The following is a 20386-nucleotide window of genomic DNA, read 5'->3' as shown; positions in this document are numbered from 1 at the left end:
TATCGGAGTCAATTTGTTACAGAGAATTTTATAAAATTCTCCTGCACAGTAGGAGCTGTCAAACTCCTCTGATATGTCTAAAGGTGGGAAACTGTCAATATAATATACATTTATTGGTTTTTATTGATAATTGCCCACCTCTACAGTTTCATCTCTTTCTATTTCACAATGTATTATGTTTTCTATCTCTTGCATTATTTTGCCGGTTCTTAGTGTACTCATCACTGTATAGTAATGTAGATAAGTGTAATCTAGTGTACTGTAACGGTTCACGTTACGAAATTAGCTCTTTAATTATTTTTATAATTATTTTCTCTTGATCTCTTAATTAATTTCTCTAATTTTCGCGTAATTAACCATTTCTAATTATTATCTTTTATATTTAAAATTTCGTGCAACGATGCCACACCTAATTTGGGAGCCGGGAGCTTTCACTTTTGGCTGGAGATTCGACTAGTATGGGTGGCGTGTGAAGATCAAATTTAGAGGTTTGACCTCGTTTTAGTTAAAATGTGTGAATTTCGAAGTATGGATCACCAAACTTCTTCAGAAATCTTTGGAAGGAATCAATACAATGGTGACATATAATTTTTCCAATTAAATCATATGTGTAAATTTATTCAGTGAATTTAATAGATATCTTTTAATTATTTCAAACTCTCTAAGTAATATTCCTTCAGAGAAAATCATTACCTTAATTTTTAGCTATTTATGTGTATCTTTTATCTTTGAATTATTCCATCATTAAGAAATATTCCATAATTGGTTTAAAGAAAGCATATTTATTCTGTATTTAAATCCCGAATCCACGTCTGTAATTAGAAATTCCCACATAAATCCTTGTCAAGGTCAAGTAGTCCATTAATTAGAGGTCTCTTTTTGCGTGTAACTACTGGGTTTTTTACATTACTATCTATCCTAAAAACTTTCCTAATTTTGCTTATTTCTTTTCTTTGATTTGTCGTACGCTTGGGAAATTGAAATAAACGGAAATTGTGTTTTCTAGCCACTCATGTGAAAACGTAAAAACACCTCGAAACACCCAGAGGCCAATCTCCAACCATCAGTCACTGGGAGTATGTCATTGAGAATAAGCTTTTGAAGTGTTCCGGCTCCATTAACGTCTGGGCACTTTGGCCTACAGGAGGCATGATTTGGCACCATCCTAGTGCTGATTTTCGAGGATGCAGCAGCAACCTCTAGGAGTCGTTTGGGTTTGTTTTGGGAACATTTAGTGTTGTGCTTTGAGTAACTATTGGTATTATATTTTAGACATTTGGTTTAATGCACTGTGTTTATTAATTACTTTTTCAGATATTTGTGTATTAATGTATTAGGTTCCCAAACTATTGTATCTATGGTAAGTTACTTGTGTGCACAAGGTAATCAGGCCTAGAAAATTAGGGTTTTATACTTTATTATTGGTTTGATATTTATTTTGTAATATTACTTGCTTGTTTCCCAAATATTTTATTATTTATTCGCTTTACTTCATTTGTTCGGTTAATTCGTCGTTTCGGTATTTATCTTAGCTTCATTTCTATAACTTTTATTAATTAATTTTGCTTAATTCATCATTGTATTTTCTCTTCGTCAGGCTTGTGCCTATTTATTTATATATTTTCATCTTTGTCAGTTTCAATTTAGTTGTACGTAGCAGGCGTACTATAACCATTTGGTAGAAATCTCATGTGAGTTGTACCCTATATGTAAGTAAGAGGTACTTATGTAATTTTGTAACAGGTAACATTATTGTTGTTATCTTAGATAGATATAACTTTTGTATAACTTTGTCATTTTAGAGTCACATGATATGCACTTTGTGTAACTCAGAGATTGTCAAAAATCTAGTAGTTATTTTTAATAAATATTTACTTATTTTGTATATCATTTATTTTTATTATTCCTTTATGTTCATTATTACTGATTTAATATATTTAATATTTGACAGCAGTGTAAGATACCTGGGAAAGTGATCGAAGATCATTTCCTGACGCCCATGATTTGTTAGTTTTATTTAATTGGTTCTTCTTTAGCAATTATTTATCTTTATTTATTTTCAGAACATTATTCTTTTCTTAGCATATACCTTTTCTAGTCGTCATCATTATCTACTTGAGCTACTGTTCTTCGACAGGCATGCAAACGAGCAGTATCCATCATTGAGTGTCAAGTTCTTCTCATGCATCTCTTGCTAGCCAACTCTATTCAGTTTGCCTCTGTCTATTCATACTTCTACTTCTATCGCTTTTAATTCCTCTTTCCTCAACTTCATCATCATTATCATTATATCCTCCCATACAAGTACTTCAGCTTTTTCTTAATATTTTTATTACTTCGGCTTCAACGCTGAAGCCACCGCAATCTGTCTTCATTCTTGTCCCATTAGCTTACCTTAAGTTTTCTTATTTCCTTACTTATGTTGGAGTTTATCACTCTCTTTACTTCCACTCCAACAGAATTTCTTTTTTTTTTGTTACAGTACATAGTATAATAATAAGTGTAATATAAGTATAAAAATTAATTAATTTAATTTAAAATATTTAGTTTGTATATTTTAATAATAAAAAAATTTGTCTTTACAACACTATTTATTGCCTTACTTGTGTATTAGTGATAGTGTCCAGACAGCATCAAACGACTCCCTTCGTGGTTCCCCTCTTCTTACCTTGTTCTCCTGATAACAAAACTTATAGAACGTTTCTGTCTTGTGCCATTTGTGAAATATATCCCAACCATCTAACTCTGCACCCCCCTGATTTTCTGTATTATTTTACTCCATTACCTCCTGATTTGTTCTTCTGCACCATTAGCCCCATTCTTTGTACCATCAAAAATTATTTTCAAGTTTTTATCTCTCAAATCTCTTTTTTCAAATCTTTTTTTCTTCTTTCTGATTCATTATCTATTTCACATGTATACAACATTGTTGGTCTCACTATTGTTGTATAGTCCATACTGAAATACTCTGCCCATCTGTTTAATAGTAAATACGAATATTTACTAGGAATAAACAAAACTATCTAAAATTATGTTTTGTTAGATATTTTAATTTCCACATAGGAAATCATTATCACATAAAAATATAGTTTATTGAATTTTTATTTTGATAACAATTTCTGAACTGAAAATTGATAAGTCGAATAAAAGATCATTCTAAATATCGTGGTTTATTCTGTGCAGGTATAGTAGTTGGTATTAAAAGTTTCTACTTGTAATAATCATCATTTACCTTACAGTAGAAAAAAAAAACAATTTATCATGTAATATTTTATTGATTTATTCTCTTTCCATCCTTCCTATTTTTCTTTCTTGTCATTCTACTTTACCCTCAGCTGCAAAAAAACTCTATAAATGCATCTCACACATTAAATGCTTCACTTTGGGCAAAACCTCCACTTCTATTCAAAGGGATCATATTTTTGTACTGCTACCAGCTTCGTTGCACTGATTGGAGGACATTCGAGCATCATTTCTTATTAAATTCTGGATAAGACATGCAGCTAAAATTAGAAAGTCACATGTTTTTGCTTTAACAGCGATTGGAGTGTAAAACACTCTAAATATTTGACACAGAGAATTCCAAAAGCATTTTCAGATACCCGTCTGGCTCTACATAGTAATTAAAGATTGCCTTTTGGAAGTCATCCTTGGCCTGTACTCTATTGTAGGGTTTCATTAAATTTTTGTGAAGCCTAAAGGCTTCGTCTTCAACAATTACAAAAGCTAACACTTTCTGTGAGCCAGGTAATGCAGCATCTTGAGGGAAGTTAATTGTATTTTCATACAAACTTTTGCCTAATGCAGACTTAGTAAATTTGCTGCTGTCACCCTCTTTACCATAGGAGCCTACATCAACAGCTGTAAATTTATACTCTGCATCCACTATGACTAACAAAATTATTGAAAAATAATTTTTATAATTAAAAAATTGAGAGGCACTTTTGGAAGGGCACACTATTCTAACATGCTTTCCATCAATGGCACCGACACAATTTGGAAAATTCCATCTTTCCCAGAATTCTATTGAATTTTCTTTCCATGTGTCTTCTGTTGGTGCAGGCATTAACACATTTTTTAGTCTCTTACATATGGCTGTTAGTACATCAGAGACAAACACACTTATGTAATTGTGGGATATTCTAAATTGAAACCTCAAAGAATGGAACGATTCTCCTGTTGTCAAGAATCTGAAACAAGACACAAGCATTAATAATTAATGGAGGACCCTAGAGGAAAAGAGGTATGAGTGAAATTTTTGTAAATATTGATATAAATGCACTTCTGAACTGGAATAGTACATTGTTTACCGGGTAGGAAAAGCTTAACATTCCTGGACGACTGTGAAGATTGCTAAGTCGAGGCGCAAGCCGAGACTTAGCAACACAGAGTCCAGGAATGTGGCTTTTCCTACGAGGTAAACATACTATTTTTCCGCAAATCGTTTAAAATTCGACAGATATTGATTGATTTAAAAAAAACGGGATAATTTTATTCCCAAATAAATGGTGCTTTGAAATTCCTAATAAAATTACTTGGGTTACTATGGAAACGTATTGAGGTTGAATTGTCAAACTTGACGCTTATAAATTTAATTGCTGGTGTTCTCGAAAGTAAAATGATAAGTGATGATGAAATTTCCATTCCTGGGACTCCTCCAGAGCTGGTTGAGGCAGTGAATACTGCTTCATTAGAATTATTGCCAAAGAAATCAAGAGAAAAGTACGAAAATGCATAGAGACGTTTTATGGATTATCACATGAGTAAAAATATGTATTATCATTTATGTAGAACACTAACAACTGTACGGAAATATCATTTCCTTACAGTAAGGAAATGACATTTCCTTACAGTAAGGAAGTCCTGACTTTTTCTTCAAGAAATTTTGACAGGAATGTCAAAATTTCCTGGCGATTTGCGGAAAATATTTTATTCTATTTGGAGGTAAAGAGATCTAGGCGATAAGTCTCAACAGGTGCTGCTTTCTAGCGACAAGTTACTTAACCTCCAAGCCAACTATGAGTAGGGCTTAGAGGAGAAGAGATACGAGTGCGCTTGTACCCCTGTTCCACTGTGTCAGACTGTTAGTTGAGTTTGTTATTATTTTGGATGGGTAGTGGAATAGCTCTTCTAAAGCAATATTACTTTGTCATTAAAGTATTGCTTTATTGTAACCTGCAGTGTTTTACGTTATTATTAACTACAGTGCTTTTAAGAAGAGTTCGTGCTGTTTGTTTGAAGCTTTGAACGAGATGGATGTACGTAACCTAAAAACTGAAGGTAAGTTAAGGAATACTGTTTGCTCCTACTGTTTAAAATAGTTGACAATAAATAAGTATATTATAAAATCCTTCTAAATTGTTTTATTAAGAGCTTTTACTGTAGATACTTTCTCTTATAAAAACGTTACTAAAAAATTACGATCATTTATATTATTTTAGTTTCATAACTTCCCTAAGTACACAAGCCACTACACTAGAAATAAGACTCCCAATAGGAGGTATCTTCCTCAGGAATGTAATTTGAAAATAATGCATAAACTTTATTGTGATTTCTGCAAGGAGGAAAAACAGGAAGAACCTGTAAAGGAAAGCTTTTACAGAAATATTTTTAATACTCATTTCAACCTTAGTTTCAAAAGGCCAAGTACAGACACCTGTGACAAATTTCAGATAAAAATAAATCACGGTTCGGCAGAAGAAAAAGATTTAGCTCAGAGAGAAAAAGACTTTGTAAGAGAGAAAAAGACTGCGTAAGGCGGAAGCCGTCAGAATAGCAAAAGAAGAGTGTCATGGCCTAAAGGATGCTAGCAAAGTTGCGTTCATCTTCGACTTACAAAAAACTATGCAAACTCCCAATGTGTCAACGTCTAAAGCATACTATCTAAGGCAACTGTGGACGTATAACTTAGGGGTCCATAACCTACAGAATGGAGCGACCCACTTCTTTATGTGGCACGAAGGTCAGGCGTCACGTGGATGTCAGGAAATATCATCTTGTCTCCTAAAATATATCAGAAGCCTTCCCCCATCTGTAAAACACATAACTGCATTTAGCGACAATTGTGGAGGCCAAAACAAGAGTCATCTGACAGTCAAATTTTGGCTCTACATTGTCAGAAACAGTAATATTCAAACAGTGGATCATCGATTTTTTATAAGTGGCCATTCTTATAATGAGTGTGACCAAAATTTTGGTTTAATAGAGTTAGAAAAGAAAAGAACCAAAAAGGACCTGTATGTACCACAACATTGGATGGAGCTGGTAACTTCTACAAGTAGAAAGTTCTTTACAGTACAGATGGAAAATGACGATTTTTTAGATTTTCAAACACTGGCGCCATACTTCAAGAAAAACGTAAGTGGAATACAGAGTATGCAATGGTTACATTTTCAGGAGGACAAACCTTTAACCCTGTTTTACAAGAAATCAGCTGGAGGTATGGAAGAGTTTAGTGAGCTATCTATGAAACCCACTCGAGCTGGCAAAAACCCTGTCCTTCTGCCAGATCTCTTACCAGTACCGATTGACAGAAGGCCTCTCGTTAAGCAGGCCAAATATTCAAATCTGCAACAGCTGCTTAACTACGTACCTCCAATTTACCATGAGTTTTTCACAAATCTGCGACATGATGGTCAACAAGCTAGAACTTATAAACTCAGAAGAAGCGGAAGTCGAAAATGACGAGTTGGAACATCATTACGACACTGATGCCGATGAATCATAAATCATATGTATTAGTGTTACGGTAAAGAAAAAATGTGTACAAAAACTTTATAATCTTTTTAAATGTTTTGCCTTTATGTTACAATTCTTAGAAGTAAAGGGGTACAAGTGCTACTTAGTAACCTAAAAATGGCTCCAAAATGAGTAATGTTAATAAAATCATGATTTTTTGTTACAATTAAGAATAATAATGCCTACAGTTACCAAACCGAAGAAGAAAATCTACCATTAAGAAATCGTGGCTGTTAGGATTTTTATTTTTTAATGTTTTAGTAACTAGTTTTGTTTTGTACTCAGTAATTGGTAGAACTGAATTTTGACATGAAAGCGAAAAAGAAATTTGACATGACAGATATAACCTATAAAATTAAAAAATCATGTATCCATGTGTGTAAATAAATAAACATACAAAAACCAAATCTATAATCATCATCCAATCCAGTACCCTATGGAATACAAAAAACACAACAGTGGCAATTACAGTGAAAGCTGAACTTTGAACAGCGTTTACTCGAAATTTACTTTTTGTCACTTATACCCCTTTTTCTCTAGGGTCCTCAATTAATATTTTAATAAAATGTAATTTCCAGATATACATAAGCAATGCTGTTGTTTTCATAATTACTAACATAATAACTAACTAACCTTAAGGTGACACCAAGTTTTTCTTCTGGTGTTATCACTCTCCTTACCATTCTTGTAGGAGATTTCATTATGTCTTCCTTACTAGCACATAACAAGAAATGGAACTGGTTCTTCGTCACGCGAAAGAAACTATGGAACTTGGTCTCATTATCAACCATATATTTACTTATTAAAGAGTTCTATATAAGAGTTCGAAATATTACTATTATTATAAATTACTAATTATGATTAATTACTAAGTATTACTATTATTATAAATTACTAAATATCAATATTATTATAAATTACTATTTTTTTTTTCGTGGAATTTGTGGCTTTGGTGAGAACCAATTAGCCAGACTATGTTAGACTGAATAATTAATTTGTGTGAATTGTTTCATAGTATCAAACTTGAGCATGATGTATTCATTTGTTTTGTTAGTAATATGTAGCATTAGTAAGGTGTTTAATTTCTTTTTTTTCTTCACAGAGCTAGGGCATCAACCCGGTTCAACCATCTTTCAGCCCTCTTTGTTTATGTGTTTTTTGTTTGATTTTTTTTATTTATTTCTTTATATTTTTTTATTTTAATTGGTTTATTAATTTTTTTTTGTAATCACCATTTTTTTTCCTGTAATAATGCTTTACATTTAGTTTCTTTCGCAGAATTGCTTACAAAATTGGTTAGTAATTTTACAATTTTAGTTTACAATTTATGATATGTTGATGAAGTACATAAAGTATATCATTATTTCCTGAAAAAATAATACAATTTAGGTCTATTGGAAGGTTTATCTTGTAGTGAATTAAGTTTTTATATAGTTTGTTAATGTTTCCATTATTTATTGGACATTCAAGTAAAACATGTACCAATGTACCCATTTTACCACAACTACAAAGTGGATCGTCTGTAATTTTCATTTTGTGCTTATAATAAGGTGTTAGTGCATGGTTAGCACGTATTCGATTTATTGTGGCGAAAAAGTTTCTGTTTGGTATTTTGTGAAACCATGGTTTTCTGGGGATTCTTTGCTGGTGTTTACAAAAGTTTGTTCCGGTTTTTGATGCATTGTATAGGTTATGCCACATCTCATTTATTTTGCTTCTTTGATTTAAGAATAAATCGGACGGGGGTAGTTTAAGATTTAGTTCTTAATACAGGATTTTTGCTTCAATATGATTAACTGATCTATTTATTTTAACATTTTTAAGTTTATCTACTGCACTTTTGCTGTCCGTACATACTATGAATTTGTCGTAGTTAGAGCCGAGTATGTATTTCATAGCTTGCACTATTGCTGTTAATTCTGCAGTATATATGGAAGCTTCTTTTGGTAAAATAAATTTTTTGTCAGTATTTTCCTCAAAATGGTAAAAGGCACAACTGGTATATTCTTTTGACTTTGATCCATCAGTGAATATAGAATCATAGTTTGGCCAGTATTTGTTTTTTGTTTCGTTGAACTTTGTTTGATTGATACATGCTACTTCTTGACTTTCAAAATAGTAGGTTCTAATTTCACGTGAAAAAATTTGTTCAGGTGAGTAAATTAAAACCGGAGAGAGTTGGTTGGAATATACTATATCTGTAATGTCAGCTATTTCTGAGAAAGTTTCTACTATGAGGGGGGTTTTCTTGAAGTGCCAGTATCTATGGGTCAAAACTTGAACTGTTAGTGACTGTATACTATTGAGGTAAGAAGTTTTTTTGGAAATGGTTTTTATCATGCATTTTCTGCTCAATAGTTGTCTTCTTAGTTTAAGAGGAGGTTCCACGGCTTCAGCTTGTATAATGTTTATGGGCGTTGACTTTAGATATCCCAGGCAAGCTCTTAAGCATTTATTTTGTTGTATCTCGATTTTATTTAGATGTGTATCTGCTGCTGTTCCATAGAGTTGACTTCCATAATCCATTATTGATCGTACCATTGTTTTGTAGAATAGTAAAGCCGTATTTGGGTCTGCTCCCCACTTTGCTTTACAAAACGCTCTTAAAATATTTATAGAATTACTTGTCTTTTTGATAATTTGGTGGATACAGTCCTTCCATAATAGTTTTCTATCTAGATGCAGACCAAGATATTTTACAGAGTTACTAATACAGAGTTTATATTTTCCTATTGTTAATTGTCTTTGATAGTTGTTTCTGTTTCTAGAGAAAATACATATATTGGTTTTGGACTCGGATATGGAAAGTCCCATGTTGTCTAGGCATTTTTGGATTTCTGTAAATTCAGTGTTGATATTTTCTATACATTTGTCCTCTGATTTGCTACTGGTGTAAATAACAACATCATCGGCGTATTGAATAATTTTGGACTTTTGTGATATAACATTTTCTATGTCCATTGTGTACAGGCTGTAGAGCAGTCATGTCAAAGATACGGCCCGCGGGCCGCATCCGGCCCCCGGGCCATACCAATACGGCCCGCGATCGCAATGTGTCACAGAAAGAAGAATCATGTTTTTTAGAGCTTTTAGACTTCACTCGATTGCTCTACGGAAGTTTTAAAATGCGTACACTGCACTACATTTATAATTCATTTCAAAGGCAGCGCGTGCCTAGACAAGCGAGAGAGATAGACAGTAACACCATCTCTTAGCGGAAACACCCTATTATTTTTGTTGAGAACAATAGAATCTTCCATGCGCTTCGAGTCTAGACTAGAACCTTCCTTATCGATATAAAAGAAGTGCGTCGACGTGTCACGTGAGTCAGTTGCGAAGTAGTGGTTGAGAAGGTATTGTACATTTGTTTGTGTCGTGCGTGTGCGATATCCATAATTGTGTCGAGTTCCATATTTGTTACGATTTCGGCATAATGTCACAAAAACGTAAAGTTGATAGTGAACGTAGAGTTTTTCAGTCTAAATGGGAAAATGCATATTTTTTCATAGAATGGAAAGGTAAACCACTGTGTTTGATTTGCAATCAAACAGTTGCTGTTTGTAAGGAGTTTAACTTGAAGAGACACTATGATACGAATCATAAATCAAAATTCGATTGTTACACTGAAAAAATAAGAATGGACAGATTGTCATCTTTAAAATCTAAACTTCAAGGTCAACAATCGATGTTTACTAAAGCTAATACTGAGAGCGAAGATGCCCTGAAATCAAGTTTTATTATTGCATTAGAAATCGCGAAGAGATCAAAACCTTTCACTGATGGTGATTTTATTAAAGACTGTATGTTAAAAGTTGCCGATGTTTCATTTCCATTTCAAAAGTCAATAATTCAAAATATTTCGCTGTCAAGAAACACTGTTGCTTCAAGAATAAATGATTTATCTCAAAATTTGGTTCTTCAACTGAAGGAGAAAATTAAGGAATTTACAAACTTTTCACTGGCTGTTGATGAGAGCACTGATACTGTTGATACAGCTCAACTTGCTGTTTTTATACGAGGTATTAACAGTAACTTTGAAATAACTGAAGAACTATTAAAGTGCGTTCCATTGACAGGTACTACAACAGCAAATGATATTTATTCTGCATTGGAGCATTTGATGGCAGAATATGGACTCGATTGGAATATACTTAGCAGCACAACTACGGATGGCGCTCCTGCCATGGTTGGCCAACATTCGGGCGTTGTAACTAAATTAAAACAGAAAACATCAGGAAATTTTGTGGGATTTCACTGTATAATTCACCAGGAATCATTGGCATCCAAACATTTAAAAATGGACCATGTCATGCAACCTATAATTAAAATAGTAAATTTTATAAGGAGCAGAGGACTAAATCACCGACAGTTCAGGCAGTTTTTACAAGATTTGGACGAAAAGTTTTCTGATGTCCCTTATTTCACCGAAGTTCGTTGGCTCAGTCGAGGAGTAGTTTTAGAAAGATTTTTGCATTACGTGACCCTATTCAAGCTTTCATGTTAGAAAAAGGCAACCCAATTGATTATGACAATGACTGGTGGGTTGTTTGTGCCTTTTTGGTAGATATGAATAAACACTTGACTGATCTGAATGTAAAGTTACAGGGTAAAAATTTGATTGTCACTCAAATGTACTCATGTATTCAAGCCTTTGAAACAAAGTTGAGGCTGCGGGAAAATCAGGTAAAAAATCAAACTTTGGATCATTTCCCTCATTTAAAATCATTTGGCACAGTGGATCAAAAAAAATTGGATCAATATTCTCAACTTCTGCAAAATCTTATCACGGAATTCAACAATCGTTTTGAAGACTTCCACAAAATGAATGAAATGGAATTCCCAATTTTCAACAATCCATTCAATTTTGAAGCTTCACAGGCACCAGTTCATTTGCAAATGGAGTTGATAGATCTTCAATCGGACAGTATTTTGAAAGAAAAATTTAAAGAGGTTAACGCACTTACATTTTATACACAATATTTCAAGAGTTTGGATAACTACCCGGAATTAAAAAAGCATGCAGCACGCATTCTGTGCATGTTTGGTAGCACCTATTTATGTGAGCAGATGTTTTCCGTCATGAAAATAAATAAGAACAAACATCGCACAAGACTTACAAATGAACATCTCCAATCAATTCTTAAAATAAATACAACGAATATGATACCTGACATCAATGAGCTTGTCAAAAACAAGAGAAGTCAGGTATCTGGATCCTCGAGCTCAAAATAATTACCCTCTTTTATAACTTTGATATGATTTTTAACAACCGTATATTATAAGTATACTATTAAATAAAATGTTATAATAATTCAGTACATTTTTTTTTATTTGAATCTGGCCCGCCGACACATTCTGAATTTAATATATGGCCCTCTGCAAAATTGAGTTTGACACCCCTGCTGTAGAGGATTGGGCTCAGGATACTACCTTGTGGTAATCCAGATCTACATATTCTTGATTCCGAAATTTCTTGATTTATCTTTAAGGAAACTGATCGATTAGAGTAAGCTGATTTTATGAAGTTGGCAAAGGAGGTTGGTAGACCAATATTGATGAGCTCTTCTAGTATATTTATTTGAACATTATCATATGCTGAAGTTATATCCAAAAATGTGGCCAAAGTGCTGTATTTGTGTGTGAATCCTAGATAGATGTCATTTACTAGTATCGTTAGGGGCTCTAAGGAAGATCTTCCCTTTCTAAAAGCATATTGTGAGTCAGGTAATATTTTTTCATTTTCTAGCCAATATTCAAGCCTGTTCTTTATCATTCTTTCCATAGTTTTAAATATACACGATGATAAGGCTATGGGTCTATATGAATCTGCATTTCCGTTCTGTTTTCCAGGTTTTTTGATAGGTACTATGATGTATTCTTTCCACATCGGTGGAAAAGCAATCCTATTTATCCAAATCGAATTGAACAATTCCAACAGGGCTTTCTTACGGTCTAGGGGTATTTTATGCAACATATTATATGAAATGTTATCCGCCCCGGGAGATTTATTATTTGTTGATTTAATGCAATGATCGAGTTCCCATAATGGAAATAGCGATTGTAGAACAGAAGTGTTCCTATTTACGGTAGCTATTTGTTGACTAATGTTGTTTTCAACCCATGGAGGTGAGATTTTTGTGTGGAATTCGCTTATCCAGTCTTCTTTGGGGTTTATTGGGGGTTTATTTGCTTGTTTTCGGTTTTTATATCGGTTTACCTTGTTCCACACTTCTTTAATTGGAGTATTTTGATTTATATTTTGGCAATCATTTATCCAGCTTTTTTTCCTGGTGTCTTTAAAAGTTTTTTTAGCTACTGCATCAAGTCTTTTATATTCTGTTAGATTATTAAGATTTGGAGCCTGTGTGTAGGTTAAGAAAGCTTGTTTTCTTGCTTTAGCAGCTATGTTACAGGTTTCGTTCCACCAGTCCTTCGAGCAATGATTTCTGTTTTGTGTGTTTGATTTTCGTAAGGGAATTGCTTTGTTGGCAGCTTTGTTAATATTGTCGATAATGCCTATTAGTGATGATTTTGGTTCTGTTTCTTCAAGTGTAGCGGTGTATACATCCCAATTAGCAGCCTTGAGTCTCCATATATTATGTTTTGTCTGTTTAATTTGCGCAAGCGGGATATTCCTTCCAAATTGTATGTGTATTGGTAAGTAGTTAGAGCCATAAGGTTCTTCTAAAGTAGACCACGTAATTAGTTGTGTCAGATCCTGTGTACAGAGGGTCAAGTCTACAGCTGACTTCTTATTGTTTGCTAATGTAGGTGATCCGTCGTTCATAATTACTAGGTTGCATTGTTCGATAGCTTCCAAAAGAATCTTGCCATAGATGTCGTCCAAGTTATTTTTATTAGAAACTGCCGAACGGCAGTTCCATTGAAGAATATTTATTGTCTGATGGTTAAGGTCTGAGAATGTGATGACGTGTTTCCATTTATAGTTAATTTGACTAAGTTTTCGAGTTCTTCCTTATTTACATTTATAGTTTTTGTTACTAAAACTTTTGATACAATTTCTATAACTAATTCTAATATTGAATTTATCATGCTCAAGTCTGAAGGAGATGCAACTGGATTATTATTAATATTTCCCTTATAGTTAATACTTCTAATATTCCTCCCGTAGGTAATTGAGATCTAGGGGAAGATATAATTTCATTATCCAAAATAATGTTAGATCTGGACTATTTGGTCTGTCTTTTAAATGTTCGAGAATTTGTACTATTTGAATTATTATTGTAGAATATATTATTAGTTGACATTTTGTTAATTGAATTTAATTGGAGTTGGGTGGGTATATAATTATTGGGATTTAATGGAGGAAAAGTTTTGAGGCAGGAGAGGTTTGTTGTTTGTTCCGTAGTAATGGATGTTACTTTTGCATAAGAGTTTCTGGGGAACTGTTTGTTGGCGTCTTGATAACTAATATTATTGGAAGACATAGCGTCTTTAATAAGTTTTTGACGCTGAAATTCTTGACACGCGCTTAAGTTTGTAGTAAAATGATCTCCCGAACAATTAAAACATTTTGGAGTGAGACCGGTCTTTTTACATTCTTTTGAGTTGTGGGATTCTTGACATTTATCGCACCTAGCCCTGCTCTTACACTGCCCACCCGTATGTCCGAATCGAAGACAATTAAAGCATAATAGCACCTTTTGTTTATACGGTTCGACTTTCTTTAGTACCTTGTTGATTTTTATATATTTTGGTAGCACTTGTGACTTAAAACTAACTATACATGTTTTTGTTGGAATGTATTGAGTACCGTTTTCATCTACTTGCCTTCGATTTAATCTTGTGACTTGAAGGACTTCAAATTTACAATGTAAATCGTACATTTTGATTGTGTTCTTAACATACTCTACTGAAAATTCTGTGGAAATATCTTTTATTACGCCCTGTCTAACTAAAAGAAACTTAGGAATGTATATGTCTAAATTATTTTTTGTCAATATTGCTTCTCTTTTTTTAGATATGATATAGTTAGCCGATTTATAATCTTTAAATTTAATACGTATTTTATTTCTCCCTACTGCGTCAATGTTTACAATTTTTTCATCAATTTCTTTAAAATTTGTGATAATAATGTCACCTATCCTTAACGCGTTTAATCTGCCTTGAAAATCGGGTGAATTATTTTCTAAATAAACGTAAAAAGGTCCTAGATCGTTTTGTCGGTAAAGAAATTCCTCCCTTTTTGTTCCTACTTCTTTATTTATGGTATTTGTTATTGAACTTTGTACATTAGCAAAGTCATTATCGATAATGGGTTTATTATTAACAAGTTTTGTGGTACTTATCTGTGTAACCGGAACAAGATTTTGAAATCCTAACAGCTCCTCCTTTGAAGATGTTGCATGTTCTGTATCCATTTGGGTTTCTAAAACATTTTTATCGGGGGCGTCGCCCCCGCTAACTGCACTCATAAGTTTTTAATGCCTTTATTTCGATTTCGCTTTTTTATTTGTTGTAATTAATTTACTTTTAAAGTTGACAAAATATTTATTTATATACCTAATTTATAAACACCAGTTTTAAAAACAAGCCTATTTCCTACGCACGTCTGACTACCACGACGAATGAAAGCTGAATGTAAATTACTATGAATCAATGTTATCGGTGCTATTAGATAATAAAATATAACATAACCTATTATTTTTAAAATTCCCGCTTTTCATCAGCTGTTCTATCTGATGCGTCTAAACGCACAAGAGAGACCACCCAATCACTGCGTTAATTGCTTGCGACTGCTGCTTGCGTCGAACGCATGCGACAATCGCATAAGAGAGACTGCGCCTTTAGAGTCAACTAATCATTAGACATTTTCATAAATTTAAGAAATAAAATTTGTATTTTGTAAATTGTAATATTATTTTAAGTATTATTGTTACATAATTATTATTAGTATTATTTGTTAGTACATAAGTTTATATTGCGATTTTCATGTAATAATATTTCAAGTCGAGGAGTATTGGAATTTTGTATTTGGCAACACTGTTTAGAACATTGTTTTGTGACAATTTTTAGATATGTTTAATGTAGAATAAAAGTATTTAAATAATTCACTGCGAACTATTAATTACCTGAGGAACAAATTCAAACAGTTTTATGCAACTATCAACAAGAGAAATAAGTAGATATCTTGGCTATGATGAATCTACCATTCGAAAAGGGCTAAAAACTGACAGCAGCGTTAATTTCTTGGACAGATTTCGACGTGTATTTACTCCAGAGCAGGAAAAGCAAATAGTGGACCATTGTAAAGCTTTAGGCTTATGTTTCTATGAGATTACCCTAAAATCGCTTCGTCTTCTGGCATATCAGTTTGCAGAAAGAAATGGTATCCAGCATCAATCCCCTAAGCAATCAAAATTAGCGGGTAGAGATTGGACTAGAAATTTTATGAAACGAAATCACTTTCACTACGTACACCACGAAAAACCAGTGTAGCCAGGAGAATGGGGTTCAACAAACATCAATTTGATACAATATTTTCAAAATTTAAAATCTATTTTGGAGAAATATAAATTTCTATCGAATAAAATTTACAACACGGATCAGAGTGATTTGCAAGCATTACCAAATAAATGACCTAAACATGTTGCTCCCACTGGGAAAAAAATGAGTAGCAAAAAATATACTTGCAGAGCAAGAAAGAACTATGACAGCTGTATAATATGTGTCACTATAATATTGTCTACGTCTAAGTTGTCATTGTCGCATGTCATGTGTCACTGAGGTTAATGTTAAGATGTCAATGAAATAAAGTCTAAATAAATAAGTGTATATTAATTATTGTTTAAATATAACAACCAATATAAATTATTATAAAACATGGCGCAGTGCATAAAAGTCTAAATTTGTAGAAGAAAGTATGTGCTTAAGTTTACAAGTATAGCAGAAGTTTATCCAAAGAAACTCCAGAGTTCAATATAAGGCATAATGGCGTTTTCTGGACCAGTAAAATTGCTACCCGACTTCAATCTCCAAGCAGAATGCAGCTGCTGAGTGGAAATTTTAGAGAATTTCATTTCAAGATTATTTAGTTGCGCCGGACAGAATGAGTCCGCAGATGAGGTAAGACTTTCTATTTTAAGAACTATGATTGGTATTGAGTCAGCTCGGATAACGTCCACATTTGAAGTGCCAGAAAATGAACTTAATAAATTTAAATATGTACTACAGCTCATTGAACAATATGTAAACCCACGTGGCAATGAATGTTTCGAACGATATACGTTCTATAAATGAATCCAAAAAGAGGTTGAGAGTTTCGAACAATTTTTGGACTGATTGTAGGCACCTAGTTAAAAGTTTCAATTTCAATGATATAAATCCAGTACAGTCAAATGAAGAGAGGGCGTTACGTGACAAAATTGTTATGGGCATAAAGGACCCAACTACAAGAGAAGCACTACTTCGGGTAGATGAACTAACCCTATAAAAAGCAATTCATTTCTGTAGGACAAGTGAACAGAGTAAACAACAAAGTCTTCTCTTTCAAGAAAATAACACCGAAGTAAACGTTGTACATAAGAAGTTTGAAAGAAATAAATATGAAAAAAGAAACAAATATGATATAGCAGAGAAGAATAGAGAAATGTTCAAGTGTAAAAGGTGTGAGAAGACCCATGGCCCTAGATATGTTCAGAAGAAGTGTAAACCAGGTCAAATAGTTAGCCAACCTGGGACACCAAGGTCCTATATGGTTTTAAATGAAAATGGAGACACAGTCAGACGCAACAGAGTAGATTTAAGAAAATCACTAAATGCGTTCAAAACAGCTTCTGAATATGATACTAAACAATGTAGTCTGTTCAATCCTGATTTCAAGTGACCCGCCCCAGTGTGAATTGAGTATCTTGCCCACTGAGCAAAGAGAGTCTTGTAGAAACCCAGGGGGGTCAATGGAGTCAATTGCCTCCTCCTGGAGACCTCGCCTGGTGTCTACTGACACTTTTTTTAAGACAGAGGTTACGATTGAACATAAATAGTGAGTTTTGTGTCCTGTTGGTAACTGAATAACTGAAACATAAATATGGCAGAATTCCTTGGAATCGAAAATTATTAAAAGTGTTTGGAACATTTGGAATTCCCACAATAAATGTGTGTATTACCATCTATTCAAATCAATGCCAGAGACCAGATAAAAGTAGTAATTGACGCTGCTATATTATGGTAATTTGACCATTTAATAAAACCTCCCAAATAAGGAGCGCTTTTAGAAGGATGATGCCCAAAGTATTATGTAACAGAGACCTAAATTGGCATTAAGAATCCGCCTACTTCACTTCTACGTGTTCTCGGTCTTACTGTATGCTGTTGAGTCTTCGACTGTGAATAAAATCGATCTAAATTGCCTTTGAGTCTCTCGAGATGTGGTGCTATAGAAGAATTTTAAGAGTTTATTGGGTGGCGAAGATTCGAAACTCCACAATACTAGAATGTCTCAGCAAGACTACTGCGATTATAAAAAGCATCAAGAGAATGTTGTGTAGTATACATTATGTTGTTCTAGGTTTTGTGACTTCATGCTTCCTGTCAAGTGTCTTGTCAAGGTGATGACTGGGCGGGAAGACAGACAGATGGCGGCAGAAGAAGCCGCATGTAATAAAATGTAATAAGAAGATAAGAATAATAAAAATAGAATCGAAACCTAAATTAGTATTCTTTTAAATTTAACAATAAGTAAAACATAGGGGCTGAGGGATGCGCTCTTTTTCTAATCGGCGTAAAGCTGAGCGGGAAAAGAACAAATCTCAGGGGACGAGTTTTGCACGGAGAGTCTTCGGACTTTGCACCTCCTTAAACCATCCCAAGACCGCTGGGTACTCCCAACAATGATTGGGGGTGTGTAATTAATCTTTGATTGCACCCTTCTCGTGGTGGCCCTGTTGAAACTAAACTCAGCGGATCTAGACCAGATAGTCGATAAACAATCCCCAAGCCAAGCCGTGAGACACCGTGGTGAAGGCTGTAAGGCACTGGGGTGACAGTGTCGCAAACGGTTCCTTTGGGGAGGCAACAGGTCGCACCCCTTAGTATTTAGACCTTACCCTCGCAAGCGGGGCTCTGCGAGGGGTTGACTGTCCTTCCCTAGCTACTCGTGGGACCAATATGGAATCTCAAAACAAAACAAAAAAAGTAACAGCTCAGAGCCAAAGGGTTCCTGAGGCCCAAGGCCCAGGGAACTCCAAAGTCAAAATCACAGTTCCTAAAGCCGAAGGGCAGGGAGCTTCTAGAGAAGATCCGAACGCCGAAAGGCCCGGAAATTCTACAGAAATCTCCCAAGCTGATAGGCAAGGAACAAGAAAGGCTGTCAGGGTAACAGCGTTGGAAGACGTTGATCTCATGACAGACGAAGAGATTAGGGCTGCAAAGTTATCTGGCATCTCTAAAGCCAAAATCAGTAAGCGGGTGAAACAAGGCCAAGATTGCATACAAGCCAAAAGGGCTGTAATCAAGGCCAATTTCATCAAGGCTGCTGAAAGGGCAAAAGAGATGTCGTCAAAGCCATTAGAGGCCATGACAAAACAAAACCGAACCCAGAAGGCCGAAGGCCCAAAAAGGCTAAGGTCAGACGGAAGCACACCACCCTAAAGCCAACGCAAAGGGAAAAGGCCAAGAACCGAGGGTGTGACTTTCAGCGAAGCTGCCGCATCTGTTAAGGTCGCAGCAGTACAACAGGATTCCCGGAAGCCAAGATTGATGTAGATAAGCTTAAGGCAGTCGAAATAGCCATCTTGGCTGCTTATGAAAAAATTCCGGAAGCAGGACACCAGGTTCGCTTCCTGAAGAGTACCTACAGACCGGGTTTCCTAGAACTAAATTGTGCGGATGACATAAGTGCACGGTGGCTAAAGGAGGTGATTCCATCCCTGAAGCCCTGGGAGAGTGCATCTCTCAGGGCCGTGGAGGGGGAAGATATACCCAAGCCGCACTCGTGCACTGTCTTCGTACAGGATGAATATGGGGAACGCCTTGAGTCCAAAAGGATCCTTAATAGACTAAGGATAAGTAACCATGGGCTCAAGACACATCTATGGACAGTCTGGGGTAGTAAACCTGCGGACAAAGGGGTGTTATGGACCTTCTCAATGGATTCTGAATCTCGAGAAGAGCTCCAGAAATTAAAAATGTCACCCTTTTTCGGAGTAGGACGGTTAACTTTCCGACCCAAAGAAGGGAAGACAAAAACACGGAACGAAAAGTCAGTAGCAACTCGTTCCAGCGAAACAGGGGAAAATTCCCTACCTATGGAGGTTCAAGAAGAGGAACAACCTTCTTCGGGTGGAACGGGCACACTCATAAGGACTAATGTCCAAGGGTGCGTCGGGCCCACGGAGGAAGGAAAGTCTACAGAACCACAGCCGGACATCTCTTCTCAGTGAAGAGAAAAATAAGGCTTCTGCAGGCCAATCTTCAACACGCAAAAGCAGCATCGGCAACGCTAGTTAGAAGATTGGAACAAGAAGGCATTGATGTGGCCCTCCTACAGGAGCCTTGGAGGATAGGTGAAAAGATTGCTGGCCTATCAACTAAGCAAGGTAAGGTTTTATACACACCTAAAGCTGTAAGGCCAAGGTCGTGTATAATTCACAGTAATAGAGTAGATTGTACACTAATCCCGGTGCTCTGC

The 20386-nt window shown here is 34.9% G+C and overlaps 2 protein-coding genes across 3 annotated transcripts; both read right to left on the bottom strand.

Annotated features, from left to right (window-relative positions):
* Window positions 1-3368: 3368 nt before the first annotated feature.
* LOC126892550 (uncharacterized) lies at window positions 3369-9926 on the bottom strand. Of its 2 annotated transcripts, none has more exons than XM_050662115.1 (2): window positions 7372-9926; window positions 3369-4190 (listed from the first exon to the last, which is right to left on the bottom strand). In XM_050662115.1, exons 1-2 carry the CDS (start codon window positions 7527-7529, stop codon window positions 3560-3562), a joined length of 789 nt encoding a protein of 262 aa, XP_050518072.1. In that variant the 5' UTR covers window positions 7530-9926; the 3' UTR covers window positions 3369-3559. Both variants share the same exon structure in this region; 1 of them encodes a protein (XP_050518072.1).
* A 4002-nt stretch (window positions 9927-13928) lies between these two features.
* LOC126891463 (uncharacterized) lies at window positions 13929-14585 on the bottom strand. Its single transcript, XM_050660640.1, has one exon. It carries the CDS (start codon window positions 14583-14585, stop codon window positions 13929-13931), a length of 657 nt encoding a protein of 218 aa, XP_050516597.1.
* Between the last annotated feature and the right edge of the window lie 5801 nt (window positions 14586-20386).

Source organism: Diabrotica virgifera, chromosome 9, assembly GCF_917563875.1.
Source record: "Diabrotica virgifera virgifera chromosome 9, PGI_DIABVI_V3a".
In the NCBI taxonomy this organism is placed as follows: domain Eukaryota; kingdom Metazoa; phylum Arthropoda; class Insecta; order Coleoptera; family Chrysomelidae; genus Diabrotica; species Diabrotica virgifera.
This window is presented reverse-complemented; position numbering and strand designations above follow the sequence as displayed.